Here is an 18,684-nt window from a genome sequence, read left to right on the forward strand (position 1 = left end):
TAGAACAGCTCGACTGCAAACATATTAAACTCTCTGATCTCCCTTTTATCACTACGACCCCAAATGTCACAACTGTTAAAAACCCACTGATTGCCTCCACCCTGACTGCGTGGTGGAAAGCTTTGGACATTACGAATATTCAATTAAAAACTAGCATGTTGTCTCCAATCTGGCACAACCCCGACTTTAGAATTAAAAAAACACTGCTCTATCTGAAGACATGGGAAGAAAGTGGAATCACTCATCTCCAGGACCTCTTTGAAAATAACAAGCTCATGACATATAACAATCTAATCCAAACATTCAATTACAAGTAACAGCAACAATCAAGTAAAACACTTCTGTAGTAATTGTAATTACCTTACAACCTCCAGAACTGGCTATATATATATGATGAAAATCTCAACAAAATAAAAAAAGAAAAAAAACTCTCAAAAATATACAGAGCACTCTCGAACACTAACTTTAATTACTTACCAATCGCTAAATGGGAGGCTGAACTTTCAATCACCACGAACACCGATTTCTGGACAGAAATTTGTTGTAATACTTTTAAGATGACAAAAAACACAAACTTACAGCTAATTCAATACAAAGTCCTCCACAGATCTCACATTACTCAACAGAAAATGTATAAAATGGGCTTCTCCCCAACAGACATCTGCTCTCAGTGCACCCAGGGAACTATTGATTCTTATTTACATGCCTTATGGCTCTGTTCCCCAGTTCAACAGTTTTGGTCACTAATTACTAAAAAACTGTCCTCCATTTTGGACTGCAGGATTCCTCTCTCTTCAGATCTATGTCTGATAGGAGACCTGACGAAGCTTGATCTTCCAGTAAACCAATCACAATTCATCCTCGCGACACTCACCATAGCAAAAAAACAATATTAGTGAATTGGAAAGATAAAAAATCCTTAAACATAAACCAATGGCAAAATCTCCTCATAGAATATATTTCCATGGAAAAGATGTCTGCTCTCAGAAAAATTTAAATAACCTGCTTTGAGGAGCGCTGGACTCCTTTTTTAACTGCATTTAATCTCGATTTCTTAGCCTAATGATCGAGCCTGCAAGCGAACTGCCAGTACCACTCTTTACTAACACACTAATCAAACTGTAGACTACATCCTGGGTCGCTGGGTGGTGGTGTGCTGCCGTGGGTCGCTCCGTCTGCCTGTCTGGGCGCCTCGGCTTTGTTCCCTTGAGCGCACCGTCGCCGTGGATATCGCTAGCGCGGCCCCTCTGCTGGGGTCTCGGGCGGGGGGCTCTCTGGGCTCTCTCCTCGGGCAATTGGGTGAGGGGGTGGGGGTGGTGGGGTGGATGTTGGTGGGGGGCCTTGGGGTTGGGGCGGTGGCGGAGTGCGCCGGCTCCTCGGCTTCTAGGTGCTTTCTCGGGTGTGTATGTGGGGGGCGGTGGCTGCCTCTCGGCTTGGTGTCTGGGGGGCTGCTCGGCCGGGGGGGGTTGCCTGGGCTCCCTGGCCCCGCTCTTTCTGTTATTCTGGCTGCGTCCTCGAGTCCGGGGAAGCGCTTGGGTTTACAGTGGCAGTATCTTGTACATACATCGGTCTACGATGCACTAGCATGTAGCACTGTGGGATAAAACTTGTAGTGGGCTTAACTTTAGACACGTTGATCCCAAATACCTGTTTCAGGTATTACCACTCACTAATTCCCTCTGCCCACAGCCACCACCATTATAGTTAAGCCTCACGCCTACAACTTCACATCTCACTCTCACTTTACAGTAATCAACTCCTCCCCACCCTTCCATTTCTCTACCTTGAATCGCTCCTCCCTGCTCTCTTCCTCCTCCACCTCCTCCCCACCCCCTCACCTAGGTGTAACACTGCCCTCTCTTTTTATATTCTCCCTTTAATAAAGTGTTTCTTACCTGCTGGTGATGGTAAAATGGTAAAAAATGGACTTGATTTTATATAGCGCTTTATCACCACACTGAAGCAGTCTCAAAGCGCTTTACATATCAGCTCATTCACCCAATCACTCTCACAGTCACACACCAGTGGGACAGGACTGCCATGCAAGGCGCTAGTCGACCACTGGGAGCAACTTAGGGTTCAGTGTCTTGCCCAAGGACACTTCGACACAGTCAGGTACTGGGATCGAACCCCAACCTCTCGATCAGAAGACGACCCACTACCACCTGAGCCATGGTCACAATTATGCAATAAAATAATGCAATTTATTTAATTGCAATAACAAAAAACAAAAAAAATATGCATTGCTGTCTAAAAAAGATTGCACTTCTTGTAGTGTTGACCTTTGACAGCATGTGCAGACAAAAAAAAAGCTGATGTTGTGCTCCAAAATCATGAAGCTTGTCTCTCAGAAGAGGAGTCTGAAACAACAGCACTGTTTTTGTCATAGGGGAGAAGAAAATCCCACTCCTTTCTGAGCAAACCTTTAAAAGCTTGGGGAGGCAGTACACTGCTGATGTTGCTGCTGACATTGCTCTTGTTGTTGTTGCTGCTGTTGCCGTTGTTGTAATCTATGGAGAGCACAGACACAATTTGAAGTTAAATTGATGCAAATCTCAATACTCTTAGACTGAGACTCACTTTAAGGTACACCTCATTTTTGTTTTAGAGTACTGATTATTTATTATTAGTATTTATTAACTTTCATCAGCAAACCTCAATCTTCTTTCCAGGGGTGTCAAACTCTTTTTAGTTCATGGGCCAAATAAGGACCAGTTTGGTTTTTATTGGGGTATAATGTACGGATGATACCGACAATATCCAAGCAATAGGTGACATATTATTCAGGTTTTTCTCTTTAGATTTAATTTCATTCAGGGAACCCTTGTGAAATAATTTGATGAAAAGATCTTTCAACAATTTGCAATTAAAATGACGGCCATCATGTGATATAAGCATGAAAAGACTGTGAGTTTCTTTCAAATTGTGTATTTGAAGAGGCTGAGATATAACTTTCTTGGTCATTTTTAATTTTTCCCAAGGGGCCGAACTGGATGCCGGAGGAGGCCCTCGGCCCATGAATTTGATCTTTGTCTTAGACTAAGACAATAAAACACACAGTTGAGATTAAACCTGCGTTCAGTGAGTGTGTCTGCTCATCACTTTAGATACAAATTATTATTGTTTTATAGTAACTGTTTAACTGATTTCACATGGAAAAACAATTTTATAATAAAATTATCATGAAATGAAGTGATGTTTTAAGTAATGATACTTATTCCACATTCCCATTAGCAGGAGGGTGGAGGCAGAGGTGGAGCTCTAGTCCAGGATTTTTTACTCTTTTTCCCCTAAACAGACACATGAAACTTCTAGTCAGCTGATAAAACACTTCCACAGTCATGGATGGTGTCATCACCTCTAAGGTTGATGTGTAAACATTTCTGCAGAGTAGACTTATGTACTGTAGTTCATTTTGTTGCTCCAGCCCGTGTTTTTCAAAGCATTGGTATGAGCTTCTACTTGGGCTTCTGCTTGAAAAACCTCTTTTCTCTGCTGCCAAAGACTTCCACTGTGGATGAACAATAACAAAGTGTCACACACACACATCCACACAAACACATTGAAGACAAAAATGTGAAGATCACAGATCATTCACTGAGGAACCAACAAACTCACACGTTCAGAAAGAACTTTGTTAACGGCGCCACTGTTCCCATTGCCGAGCTCTCCCTGCACTGTCTTCCTCTCGCTTTTTAGGAACAGCATGAACGCGTTGGGAGGTTTCTTCACATATGTGCCCTTATCCTCCTCACGCTTTCTTTTTCTGAAGGAACAAAACACAAACAATGAGCAGGGCAGGGAAACAGTAGCTGAGAGTAGTAGAGAGAGAGAGCAGGGAGACACTCTGATCTAGAGTTACTCAGAAAAAAGACTATTAAAACAACTCAAGGACACTTACTTTGGAACTGGGATGGGTTCCAGGGCCTCTGGTGGCATGGCAGCCAATAAATCATCCAAATCTCTACAAAGATAAAAACATAAACACGCTCGATGAGAAATCATGTGACAAACATGTGAACTAACGTCTGATGGATCAGGTGTGTTCGTTGGCTTTGTTTACCTTTCTCCAAAAGATTGAAAACAATTGTATTCTTCAGGTGGGAAGAATGGAACGCCGTATGACTGGAGACACAAAAACATGAATATTAGACACCAGGGTTGGGGTCAATTGCATTTTTCAATTACAATTACATCCTCAAATATCCATGCTCAATTACAACTGTAATATGATTACAATGACCTGCATTTTTCCAATTACAATTGAAATTAGAAATACTTTCCCTCTGAAAGTCAATTACAATTATGTTTTCAATTACTAACCTTCCTCTTATGTTAGCTTTCTGTTAGTACCATGATAACGGGTCAGTTGTCTCCCATGTATTAAATCAGCTATAAAATACACTACAAAATATTATCTATCATCCAATTTGTTTTTCATCTCTGGGTTACTTTGTTAGACTTCCTAATTAATGAAAATATTGGTATTAATGTTTTTGGTGTGTGCATCTGAGCAACTTTTCTGTCAGTAAACCCCTTAATTATTATTTTTTTCCTTCAAATATTAAAATTGTCTTAACAGTGACCTTTTTCCATTTTTATGCCTTACTATATACAGCCTTATTTCTGAAATGTGGGTGTTCTTCCACATTTTAATTTTTTATGCCTTACTGCATTTAAAAACTATTTGAACTAGTTTTTAAGGTCTTATGATAGCCTTATCTCAGGAAAAAAAATCCTAGATTTTTTCATTTTTGTGCCTTGGCACTGACAGCTTTTTGAGAATTTCCATGACAATTACTATTACAAAGTCAATTATCTGAACTCAATTACAACTTCATTATGATTACAACAGGAACAGTTTTTTTCCCCAAATACAATTACAATTATAGTTATTTTATAATTGTAATGAATTATCAAGTATGTGATTACAATTCTATTTTACCCCAACCATGGTATCAACCATCCACCAAAAAACAAAACACCACTGCTAGGGTCTGTCAAAGAAACCAAACTGGGTGATATCCTAATGCCTCATAAGGACTGGATAAAAAGATCTAAAGAAATCCATTAAAACTGTGCTTAACAAAAACAGAGTCATATAGAAGCATGAGGAAGGGTCTGTTTATTCTTAATGGATGAACAAATGTTTGCTGTGATGTTGCCCAGAATAGCTCCATGTGTTTCAGTGATTCTTACTTGGAGCTCAGTTAAAGGTGGAGGACATCTACAGAGAGGAGGAGCGGGAGATGATATTGCAAGGACAGTAGCCCAGTGCACCAGATCTGCAATCTGTGGATAGAGCTCCACAACATCTGCAACATCAGGAAGGAGATGTTTCCACTCCTCCTCCTCCTGGACCAAAGGATCCATCAGGATCTCTGGTCTCCTGTGACACAAAGAACTAAACAAGGAAACAAAAAGAATGGGAACCACACACACACACACACACACACACACACACACACACACACACACACACACACACACACACACACACACACAGTCATGAACCCTGCAATTGTTTTCATATTTTGCCAAATGATTTGGTTTCAAATTTTATACAAATGAATTAATATTTAGAGATTTCACAAAACACCTATACCTATAACTCTACTATAACATAGTTAGCCAAATAAAACAGGTATGTTGAAAAAACAGCTAGAGAATATGTGTTCCTGGTTTAAAAATACAATAAAATAATCATAAAAATACAACAACTTTTAAAAAATTAAAATTCAAATCCTTTTTTTGTTTCTTAGACATGAAATGAAAAACGGAATTCATTGATGGGCGGTGCTTAAGTGCCCCTGTGATTGCTTCAATCTCTGCCCCGTGGAAGGAGGTTTCGGTCCATCAGGACCAGAACCTCCAGACACAAAAACAGCTTCTTTCCGCAGATGGATATATATATATATATATATATATATATATAAATATATATACAGCCCACCTGAACACCTTTCTGAACACTTGAATGACCCTTAACACTTTTCTCTGAAACACATTAGTATTATCACACACCTCAGACGTGCTCACATCATTACTAATGTTGTGTTGCTTTACGTTCTTTTTCTTTTTTTGTTTTTTGTGCAAACAGTAGTTTAATTTCTAACATTGTTGATGTAGATCATTAAGTGACAGACACTGAGAGGTTGATCTGCATTAAAACATCTACTGAAGTCTGTAAAGTTAACTGAATACAAACCTGTGGATAATATAAAGTAGAAGATGACAATTTAAGGCTCGATTGTTGTTTTACATTGTTATACAGTTAAATCTGTAGATCATACATCTTTGAAGGTATGATGGCGCAGTGAGTTGTTCGCGTCCCGCTTCAGGGATTTCTTTATGACATTTTTTAGGACATTGAGATGACTCTGGCAACAATATTACATTAAAAATCAATATAAATGATGCAATATCAAGCGGCATTTACTGTCTTAATACCCAGTGTAACAGGAGAGCTCTCTATACAGACAACCTATGCTGCTGTCACGTCTCCTCAGACACATTTTATTCATATTATTCACCGCTCGTCACGTCACTGAAGCAATAAAGTGATGAAGCGACCAAAAAGTGTGACTAAGCTCTTCCTCCTATACTACTTCTAGAGACAAATGGAACAACGAGTAGGCCAGCATTTTGAGAGCGTAGTGTTCTGGGGGGATTGTATGGCACTACAAGCTCCTTGAGATAGACTGGTGCCTGTCCATTTAGGGCTTTATAAGTGAGAAGAAGAATCTTGAATTCTATTCTATATTTTATGGGAAGCCAATGCAGAGAGGCTAATACAGGAGTAATGTGATCTCTTCTCCTAGTTTTAGTCAGTACACGTGCTGCAGCATTTTGAACCAGCTGAAGTGTCTTAAGCGACTTGCTCGGGCAGCCTGCTAAAAGAGAATTACAATAATCCAGTCTAGAGGTAACAAAAGCATGGACTAGTTTTTCGGCGTCGCCCTGAGACAGGATAGATCTGATTTTAGCAATGTTACGGAGATGAAAGAAGGCAGTTCTTGAAGTTTGTTTTATGTGAGAGTTGAAGGATAAATCCTGATCAAATAGAACCCCAAGATTTCTAACAGTTGTACTTCGTGCCAGAGTAATGCCATCTAGGGCAGTTAGGCTAGCATAGGTTTCTCTAAGGTGTCGTGGGCCCAGTACAATGACCTCGGTCTTGTCTGAGTTGAGAAGAAGAAAATTTTGGTCCATCCAGGCCCTAATGTCCTTTAGACAGACCTCAAGTTTAGATAGCTGATTTGTCTCACCTGGCTTCATTGATACATACAGTTGGGTATCATCAGCATAGCAGTGAAAGTTAACAGAGTATTTTCTCATAACATTACCAAGGGGGAGCATATAGATACAGAAGAGGATTGGACCTAGCACAGAGCCCTGAGGAACCCCGTAGCTTACTTTAGTGTACACAGAAGACCTATTATTCACGTGTACAAACTGGTACCTATCAGATAGGTAGGACTTAAACCAGTTTAGGGCAGTCCCTGTGATTCCAAGTAATTTCTCTAATCTCTCTAGTAGAATATAGTGATCTATAGTGTCAAAAGCTGCACTAAGAACTAATAAAACCAGCACTGAGAGTCGTCCTTCATCTGAAGCCCAGAGTAGATCATTAGTGTGCAACACTGAAAGAGGCACGTGTAGAAACACGGAACAAACATTAGTTCCCCCAGTCTTCCCAACACAGCCGCCCCCAATTGTCAGTCAGGATAATTGTCCATCCCCGGGAAGACTGCCTGGAGTACTATCTTCTTCCTCAGCCAACTGAGGAAGAGGGATCAACCGAACGACCGGATGGATGTAAATCTTCGATTTCACCTTAACAGAAGCTGTACGTACCCGACCATCTGGAGCAGGAAAAGTCTCAGTCACAATACCCACTGGCCAGGATGCTCTTGGGAACCGTGGGTCAACGATGAGGACCACCTGTCCAACACAGAGCCCCTTCGCCTCAGTCGTCCACTTCTGACGATCTTGTAGGCCCGGAAGGTATTGGCGAGTGAAGGAAGACCAGAAGTTATCGGCAAGCACCTGACTGTGTCTCCATCGGCGCCTCCCCAACAGGTCTTCGTTGTCGTAGAGGGCTTGTGGAAGAGAAGAATCTCTGCGACACATGAGTAGCATGCTTGGTGTCACGGGATCAGGATCTGCTATGTCTGCCGAGACGTACACAAGTGGCTTGGCATTCAGGATGCCTTCTACTTCGGTGAGCAGGGTGCGTAGGACTGGCTCCAGGACAACTTGCTCTTTCAAGATGACTCTTAGAGAAGCCTTCACTGATCTGATCTCCCTCTCCCACATCCCTCCGAAGTGGGGAGCAGCTGGAGGATTAAACCAGAACCGGATCTTCTGCTCTGCAAGCTGTTCTTGGAGCTGTGGACTCATAGCTTGAAAGGCTTCTTGTAACTCACGACAACCACCAGTGAAGTTTGTACCATTGTCACAAAGTATCTCGAATGGTTTGCCTCGACGTGCTATAAAGTGGCGAAGACCGAGCAGGAAGGCGTCGGAATCCAGGCTTTCGAGGAGGTCGATGTGCAAGCATCTTGTCGTCATGCATTTGAATAGAACACCCCACCTCTTCTCTTGGCGACGACCTATCTTCACCAGGAATGGGCCGAAACAGTCCACTCCAGCAGAGTAAAATGGAGGTTTGTAAAGCCGCAGTCGAGCAGGTGGAAGGTCTGCCATTCTTGGATTTTGAGGCTTAGCACGCCAAAACTGGCACTCACGGCAGCTGTACTGATGTTTGCAAATCGCCTCACGCCCCCTCAGGATCCAATACTGACGTCGTAATTCTGTAAGGATACGCTCTGTGCCTGGATGATGGAGCCATTCGTCACATTCCCTAATAAGCAGTTTAGTGGTAGGATGTCTCGAATCAAGAACGATTGGGTGAATGGTTTCAGCTTCCAGATCAACTGCTCGCCGAAGCCTGCCCCCTATGAGAGTATGAGGCCAGTTGCTGTCTCATACTCTGGAGCGAGGGAACCGAGCCTGCTGCCAGAAGGTACTGGACTGAGTGTCTTTAATGCTTTAACTTCTGCTGGAAAGGATTCAGCCTGGGCTTGGATTAGCACAGCTCTTTCAGCAGCGATGAAATCTGAAGCATCAGGGGTAGCCGCCCCGTTATGGGACTGCATAGTGGCTCAAACAAGTTCTGTTCATGTATGGAACTGACTGGCTTCAGGTAGTTGGGAGGCAGATGGTGATTGAACAACTCCTATGAAGGCACTCTTTTTGAGCTCACTTTTATCAGGTTCTGCAGCAGCGCTGGGCATAGTCGGCCACCGGTCTGAAGTTTCAGATAGGAAAGAAGGACCAGATCTCCACTGTCGCTGACTCTGCAGCTCCTTAAGGGTCAGGCCCCTGGTAATATGGTCTGCAGGATTGCGAGGTGAATCAACGTACCTCCAGCTTGTGGAGTTGGTCAGTGTTAGTGTCAGTGGTCACTGCTACCCGCGTACCAACAAAAACCTTGTACCGGCATGACTCAGATTGCAGCCAATGAAGGACAGTGGTGGAATCTGACCAACATATGACTTGATGGATTGGGATGGTGAGTTCCGACTCTATCAGTTTTAAGAGTTGTGCACCAGTTAGTGCTGCACTGAGCTCGAGCCGAGGCATAGAGAGGCATTTCTTGGGACTCACTCTTGAACGGGCTAGGAGGAATGCGATGTGGATTTTACCTTGCTCGTCAGTCGTACGCAGGTAGGCAACTGAGCCATAGGCTCTTTCAGAGGCATCACAGAACACATGGAGCTGTCTGGTTGTTGTCAAAGTATCCGCATTTGGAGGTGCATAGGCTCTGGGAAACTACACATGAAGGAGGTTGGAATGCTCTTTAACCCAGGCAAGCCACTGCTCTTTAATCTGGTGATGCTCAATAGGATCGTCCCAGCTTAGGTCTTGCTTCCAAATGTCCTATATGAGAACTTTGGCTCGGGTTGTAAATGGTATGATAAACCCTAATGGGTCATACTGGCTTGCGATTGTCTTGTAAAGGTTCCTCAGTGTAGGTTGAAGAGGCTCTGAAGGGCGTTGACGATCACCCATGGTGTCATCAAGGTAATTCCACTGCAGCCCTAATGTAGGCTCGTCCAGGTCAGCACTATCTCGGGACAGCCACTGTTCGCTGCTGACAGATCTAGGTGTTGTAGGTGTTCAATAACTGATGGCAGATTACTTGCCCATTGCCTGATCTCAAAACCGCCTTCTGCCAGAAGTTGCCTCAGTCCATCTACGACAGTCTTAGCGTGGGCTGGATCTGGTGTGCTGTAAAGGCAGTTGTCAACATAGAAGGCCTGAGTCACAACTTCGGCAATACCGGGATGGTTGACTTGGGACCCTTGGACATGGTGTTGCAGTGCATAAGTTGCACAGCATGGACTGCATGTGGTCCCAAAGGGAAGGACTTGCCACTCGTAGATAATGGGTTCTTCCTCTCGCTGCATGTTTCTCCACAAGAAGCGCATGATAGGTTTGTCTGCAGCTAGTAGAAGTACCTGGTGAAACATACTTCGAATGTCACCACTGATGGCCACACTGTGTTGGCGAAATCTCAGGAGCACCCCCAACAATGTTGGCCCAAGGGTAGGTCCTGGGAGGAGTTGCTCATTCAGTGTTTGACCTTTGTATTGAAAGGAGCAGTTAAAGACTATGCGATCCTTGCCGTTGTGGTGCACGATGTGGTGCGGGATGTACCAGGACTCGGCAGACTTGTGTGATTCTTCGGATGAGATCTTCGCTACGTAGCCCGCTGACTCTAGCTTTTTTATCTCAGAACAGTAGGTAGCTGCCCTTTCTGGATCTTTGGCGAGTCGACGGTCAGTGCTGCGAAGACTTGGTAGTGCTGCTTCTTTGGGTGCTTGGAGAATCGTGAGTGGAGAGCGGCGGAGGAGTGGTGTGGCATAGCGTTGAACATCTCCTGTATCCACTCTAACCGTAGATGTTTGGAGAAGGTTGAGGGCTTGTTGGTCGAGCTTTGACCTGGTGACTGTCCTCTCACAGTATGGTAAGATGTCAAGTTGCCAAAGACGCTGTACATGCTGAAGCAACTCTGTGTTGGTGGTAACCGTAACAATGTGCAGGCATTGGGTTGCACTGTGAGGGCTCTGGATAGGAGTCATTGGTCCTTGAAGACACCAACCAAGGCGTGTATGAACAGCAACTGGACCTTCTAGGGGGCCTTGGATGATTGGCTGGATGGGAGTGATGAGGTGACATGTCCGAACCGATGAGGATCAGTGGATGCACATGGTCGACTGCTTGAAGTGGAATGCCTTGTAGGTGTCTGTGAGCCTGCTGTAGAGCAGCGATTGGGTAGTTGTGCTCTGCAAAGCACAGACCATCAGCAGAGAATGCACTGGATATGTGATACTTCTCATTGGGCCTCGAAAGCGGATAAACTTCGAAGGAGACTGTCATGCCTTCTAACTGATTTACATTCTGGTGTATTGTCTGGATGGGAAGCGTTTCTGGCACCCCAGAAAGCTTGAGGGACTGAAGGACTGGAGATAAGACGATCGTTCTCTCCGAGCCGTCGTCTAGAATGGCATGGGCTTCAATGACTCGCTTGCCATGGTGAATGAGAATCTTTACCACTTTTAACATCACTCTCTGTGTATGGTTGGGTCGGTCGAGGTAGACTTTGGTAGAAGCAGGGCTCACCGTCAGGACTGCGTTGGAGGTGTCACGGATGGAGTCGTGGAGAACGGTGAGATGCTGTTCCATGCACACCTTACAGGGCCTCTTCAGATTACAACTCTCAACAGCATGACTGCGGCCACATTTGCAGCAGCGACTTCCGTCTTTGATCCACTTGACGATTTGGTTGGGTGTGAGCTTCTTGAAGTTGTCACAGGCATTCAGGTAGTGATCTTTATTGTCACAATGCGGGCAGTAGGGCTGAGACTTTGAACCTAGCTTGGACTGATTTGTGCGAGGTGATTCTTGCCCAACGGTGAGAAGCACAGGTGTGGACCGCCATCTGCAGGTGGTTGAGCTGAAACTCCTACTAGGTTTTGCTGGTTTACTCGGCTCGGGCTGGTACAGGGATGCAGCACGACTTGAAATGCGTTTGGCTTGTGCCTTGATTTGGAGCCAAGTAGCTAGGTCTGGGAGTGTGTAGGTGCGGTCAGAGCCTGACTGCAGAATACCTCTTTTGAGACAATACTCTACAAAACTGTCACGGTAAGAAGGGGGTAATTTACTAAGTAGTCGGTCAACATGGGACCCGCACAAGAGCTCAATACCATTGTGTTCCTCCAGGGTTCTCAGCATGCCCACAAGTGATTGGACAGACAGGGCGAAGGAGTCAAAACTGTTGGCGTCGCTCATCTTAAGCGCAGGTGAGTTTAATATAGCACTAAGCTCAGATTGGATAAGCTGCCTTGGTTGTCTATATTTATCTTGCAGTGCATTGAGGGCAGCAGTATACGGGCTTGGATGGTGCATATACGCCTTTGCGAGTTGGAGGGCGCTGGGCAGCTTTAGATGGCTTAGCAACACTTGGTATTTGTATTGTTCACTGATGTGGCTGTGGTTATTTAATAAGCTGTCCAATGCCATCTTCAGGAGGGCGAAGTCGCTCTCACATCCACTTTCAAACACTGGCAACGTGGGCTTTGGGATGCCAAAGGCAGAGGCGATTAGCATGTCTGTTCCGAGTTGTGGCTGTAAACCAGGATAGGGGACAGATGCTGATGGATGTGCTTGGATGGGATAGGAGGGGAGCGAAGGCTGCTCTCATCCGCGGCCTGCTATCGGCACAGGAACTGCATTGGTGCTGGATAGAGATGGGTGAGATACAGGAAATCGGCAGAATTGAGGCATTGGTTGTGGCTGAGTGCTTGGCTGAGGAGACACTGTGGCATTGATTTGTGGTAGCCTAGACACTGTAGTGGTTAGCTCGGTCGCCTGTCGTGCATAACTATCCTGCTGGTACTGCAACGCTTGTTGACTTGTTGTGGGTGGCGGTGTATCAGCTGGTGGGGCAATTGCTGCAGCATTATCTATCGTTGCTGTGGCCGTTAAGGGAGGCTGGCACGGCTGAGCAAAGGCCGAAGCGGAGTCCAGCTGGAGTAGTGCAGGGCTAAGGTGTGCAGAGTGAGCCATGACTCTCATTGGTGTATTTGAAGCTGTAGATGTTGGTTGTGGCTGATAAGAGGAGCTGCTGTTAGTGCTGAGCATTGATGAACCAGTTTAGCTAGTTCAACCTCTGTCTGTAGCTGCTGCAGCCGGCGGCTTTGGTCAAGGCGTTTGCTGAGGGCTTCTCTAGCTTGGAGGGCATCCTCTTGTGCCCGTTGAGCAGCTTTGGCTTGGGCCTGTATGTGTTGGAGTTCGTGCTCAGCTTGTGCGTCTTCTTCCATTTGCCTCCGGAGATTATCAAGTTCTAGTTGTTTAGCATTCTGCTCCAGTATTGCAGCCTGCATGGGAGAGAGTCCCTCTTGTGGGTAGTAGCCGAGAGAGTGAGCCGTGCATCTCCCTGATTGTGAACTGAAGCCAGATACAGAGCTGTGAGCTCTCCTCGAAGCACTCTTATGTTTGCTTAGGGGGCGAGATGGAGTGATTGGAGGATGTGAGCTGTGCGTTGAGTAGCTAACTTCATATTCCATCAGGTGTGAGGGTTGCCGAGTTTCTCTATGAGGCCTGGTGTGTGGCTCTTCCATAGGTGCTGCTTGGTCCATACTGTATAATATTTACTCCAATCCGGCTCGAAGGACCAATATTTAATGTAGTATTTCCCACATTAATTAATTGAATAACACTGGTTGGAGCGGCCAGGATGGACTGGAGATTCCGGTCAGAGAATCAGGAGGACTGGATGATTTAAGAATGCTTCTTTAATGATTACAGCTGATTGTTCCAGAATGACAGCATATACTTTCATGTAGGTTCATATGCATTTGTGTATGTGTGGTCTGGAAATACAATAAGAATGTGAGAATGAATTAGCAAGATAATAAAAATAAACAAAAGAACACAAAATTTACCCAGCAGAAACCGAGCTACATTAGCAGCCTGCACATGCACATATATCCAGCAGAAACCAAGCTACATTATAAGCCTGCACAGGCACATATATCCAGCAGAAATTAAGCTATATCAACAGCCTGCACAAGCACTGCAGCAATCCTATGCTAAGTTAGCATTAGCTCAGATGACAGCAGACAGGCCCGAATAAACCACTAATTAAAGCCTTAAATGCCTATCCAAACAGCAGTCAGTGTCAGCAAAATACACATAAACGTCAGCAATATATATTCAAAGGTAAATTAAGAACATTTAAACAGTAAATGAACTTACTTTAGAACAGATGACGCACACATGGTAGCTCTGTCATGTAACCTGTAGTAACCTGTGCTACTATGTAGTGGCGTGGGGGCGGCCCTCCCACCTCTAGTTGCCCTACTAATCCCTCCAATTTTAATCGCATCTCAACATGCCACCCCCCGGAGGGTGTATCATCATTTACACCCTCCGGCCCTCCATCCCCCTTCTTTTAATTACACCCCATACATTCACCAAACACACACATTCACACAGGGGATCGGGAAGTGCCTCTCCATTGGGGAATGGAGAGGCACCATAACAGGGAGGTGGGTTGGTACACATATTTGGGCCTCTCCGGTGGGGGCCTGGCCCCTCTGTTGGTGGCTGGGCCACTGCATAGAGTAAAAGTACATCAGGATGGTGCGGTCGGGCGTGGCGGTGGGTCTCGGGGGGGCTTTGCCGGGGTCTTTCCTTGCGGGGTCTTTCCGGGCGATATCGGCCTGGTGGGGCCTCTCCCCCTTGGGTGTGGCTTGGTGCTTGTTTCGTCTCCTGGTGGCCTTGGGGGCGGGCCCCGCGGTGTGGGGGTTGGGGGTTGGGATCGGTGGCGTGGTGCGCTGGGTCCTTGGCTCCTTGGGGCCTTCTCGGGTGTGTATGGGGGGGCAATGGCTGCCTCTCGGCTTGGGATCTTGGGGGCGTTCGGGGGGCTGCTTGGCCGTGGGGTGGTCGCCAGGGGCCCCTAGATTTCCCGCTCTTTCTGCTGGCCCGACTGCTTCTTCGGGCCCGGGGGCGGCCCATGGGTTTTGCAGTAGCGGTTCTTGGAATCACATTTGTCATGGACGCACCGGCCTCGGGCTGTGGGATAACACTCATACTGGGCTCAACCATAGACACGTTGTTCCCAAATACCTGTTTTATGGAATTTCCACTCACTTCCTCCTCTGCTCACAGCCACCACCATTATTCCTAAGCCGCACACTGGTTACCAAACTGGCTTGATAACACAACAATAAGCACAATATACACTACCACAATTTCACATTGCATCACTTGTAACTTATTGACTATTCCCCACCCATTCGTTTTCCTATCTTGTATCCCTCCTCCCTGTTAACTCCCCCCCCCCACCCCCCTCACCCTGGTGTAACACTGCCCTCTCTTTTTTACATCCTCCCTTTAATAAAGTATTTACCCTTCCCTAGGGAGGGCTGGTGATGGTCACAATTATGCAATGAAATAAATTCATTTATTTAATTGCAATAATAAAATATGCATTGCTGTTAAAAGATTGCACTTCTTGTAGTGTTAACCTTCAACAGCATGTGCAGACATGGTAAAAAAAAAAAAAAAAAAAAAAAAAAAAAAACAGGACATGGAACAATGTGCAACACTGAAAGAGGCACGTGTAGAAACACGGAACAAACATTAGTTCCCCCCAGTCTTCCCAACAAAAACAATAACAATGTAAAGCTTCGGGAAATAAATCTCTTTTTTAAAATAAATTGGGGGCTTTAAGCCTTTATTGGTATATGTTGTTACACATATAAATTTGTCCTCTGCAATTTAACCCATCCCTGGGGGGCAGTCGGCAGCCATTTTGCGGTGCCTGGAGAGCAGTTCCAGTTTTAAAACCTAGATTCTATGTCTTTCAGGTTCAGTGTGAAGTTTGTTTGCGGTGGTTAACAAACATTGACAAAATACAGCATTGAAATACATTTTAATAATTGTGTTGCACTGTTGTGTTGGGAGTGTACTGTGAAGTGCAGCTCGTCCAACTGCCATGACCGTATGCTCAATCTCCGCCGCTGGGAGAGAACCAGCCATACATATCACCCAGGCAGGCATCGGTGAAGAGGTGGGTGGGAGCGGCTGCGTGTGTCTCTGCTTGTGTATTGGTTAAGGTTACAAGGGGCGGGGCCAATTAGCATATGTGCGAAACATTTGAGTTCAACACTTAGATTTAACATTTAATTTAGATTTAACATTTAGATATATAACATTTAGATTTAGATTTAAACATTTAGATTTAACATATAATATTTACATTTAGATTAAATATTTAGACTTAGATTTAACATTTAGATATAACATATACCATTGAGATTTAGCTTTAAATATTTAGATTTAATGCTTTTTTTTACCTCTATATGTGGTTAAATGTAGGAAAATGTGCTAAATATGAGAAAAGTGAGATAAAAAATGAAAATATGTTAGCTACAACTTTTATACTAAATTTTTACACTTGGCACCCCATATGCTGGTGCGCATTTAACATTTTGTTTGTTTTAGCCAATGTGTTAGTCACTACAGATACTTCTGTAGTGACTAAGTATCTAAGCGGCCATCAATGCCATCCAGGCGAGTGATGATATCTCGGCGTTGTGATTTCAGTTCTGCCATGATATCTGCTAGAACTGGCCCTTCGTCATTGTGGTCATCCTCCACCTCTATGTTCTTAGTCTTTGACTTTTTTGCCTCTTTGCTTTGGCTTCTGGTTTTACCATCATCAGGCATTGTTTGTGTTTACACACACGGTCGTTCAAACGTGGAATTCAAATTGCGTGATGAGGGCGAATAAACGTAGGTTAAGCACTGAAGAAATTAGGAGCTCTCAGCTCAAGCAGCCATCTTGCTTCCTCGACCCTCTCGTGACACTTTATGAAGAACCACTGTGACGTCAACCCTTCACATGGCGGGTGGGGGGTGTTGTGTATTGGCTGCGTTCAACTCTGCGCAGTCGCAGACTGTCTCTGTGTGCAGGTAAACTGCCCCCAAGACCGTCCATTGACTTGTATTGACGAGGAGTTACTGCGCATGTACAACTTTTAACAAGAGTAGATGGTCAAAGATTAGTGCGCCCCTAAGTGGAAACACATCACCAGTCAGACACAGATGATCGAAACAACTTTACTCATAACTATTATCTACAGTATATAATAATATTCTGGTTATCTAATTACAGATGTAAATTTGTTTCATAGTATTTTTAATTCATTATTATTATTATTATTATTATTAAAGGTAATTTTTGAAAGCTAGCATGATTTTAAATGTAGCATTCTCCGAGGGCTTTGCCTTTAATCCCCCCCCCTCCCACACACACACCTTCCTCTTTGTGCTCTCTCTCAAGCCACTTCCTTCACTCACATGCACTAGCACCACTGCTCCAGAAGCTGTAAGTAAACACCAAACTTTATCTAAACTCTCCCGAAACTTTATCATTATATATATTTAAAAAAAAAAAAAAAAAAAAAACATGACTAAAAACTCAGTTTTAACTGTCACCGGTGATGCGCTTTGAATGTGGGCTTGTGCACGCAAGGGGTCGAGAATGAGCAGGGAGACGTGATTGGTTTAAAAAAAATGAAGCGTCATTTTTCATTGGGTCGAAGTTTTTACAGGTTTACAGCTGCTACAGATGACATTTTCTTTGCTCCATTTTCAGAGCACATAAGATCTTAATTAACATAGCAGCTCATCACACACACACGCACACACACACACACACACACACACACACACACACACACACACACACACACACACACACACACACACACACACACACACACACACTACCTAGCCAGCACGTGACACTGGGAGCAGATGTGTGCCAGAGACTACACAGCCGCAGCAACATCTGCATGGCCACACCTCCAGCTGCTGAAGCTAATGCTCATCACCACCCCTCCGTCCGATCGGCTTCCCTGCAGGAGGAGCAGAAAGATTTTATTTCCACTCAGCCTGCCGAAGACAAAGCCGGCGTTCTACAGCTTGGAAACCGCGTCTTTCTGCATAGTTACGCACGGAGTCAGGAGTGTGAGCGGCTGCATGTGACCCACCAGGCAACGTTTTCTATCCATTTCTCATTCAAAGAGCCTTTTTGCTGTTTTTTGTGAGTGACTGAAAGAATCGGACCAGGGGACATGTTTTGTGCGTAAAGTGGAGCTCCCTTTCAGTTCATCAGAACCCTCATCATGCAGGTATTTGCAGTCACCGTCCTGTTTCTCTGCCTCACACACTGGGCCCAATCGGAGCCTAAAGCCAAGTGTCCCACACGGTGCGACGTGACCACCTGTCCGAGTCCCAGCTGCCCCAGCGGTTACATGCCGGACCGCTGCAACTGCTGCCTGGTGTGCGCGCAAGGCGAGGGAGATCCGTGCGGTCGGAAGGACGACCTGCCGTGCGGGGACGGGCTGGAGTGCAAACACCCGGTGGGAAAGCGGCTGTCCAAAGGATTCTGTCAGTGCAAGTTCAGCTACGAGGTGTGCGGCAGCGACGGTAGGACTTACGGGAACGTGTGTCAGCTGAAGGCCACCAGCAGGAAGGCTTTGCAGCAGGGACAGGCAGCCGTCACCCAGGTCCAGAAGGGCCGCTGTGAGCGCGCCGCAG

General features: G+C 45.1%; 1 protein-coding gene across 1 annotated transcript in view; it reads left to right on the forward strand.

Annotated features, from left to right (window-relative positions):
* Positions 1–17,923: 17,923 nt before the first annotated feature.
* Positions 17,924–18,684, forward strand: part of htra3b (HtrA serine peptidase 3b) — a 43,307-nt gene continuing 42,546 nt past the window's right edge. The window contains exon 1 of the mRNA XM_028475070.1: positions 17,924–18,684. Coding sequence (XP_028330871.1) covers positions 18,270–18,684 — 415 coding nt within the window. The 5' untranslated portion in view covers positions 17,924–18,269.

This window comes from Gouania willdenowi, chromosome 18, assembly GCF_900634775.1.
Source record: "Gouania willdenowi chromosome 18, fGouWil2.1, whole genome shotgun sequence".
NCBI lineage: Eukaryota > Metazoa > Chordata > Actinopteri > Blenniiformes > Gobiesocidae > Gouania > Gouania willdenowi.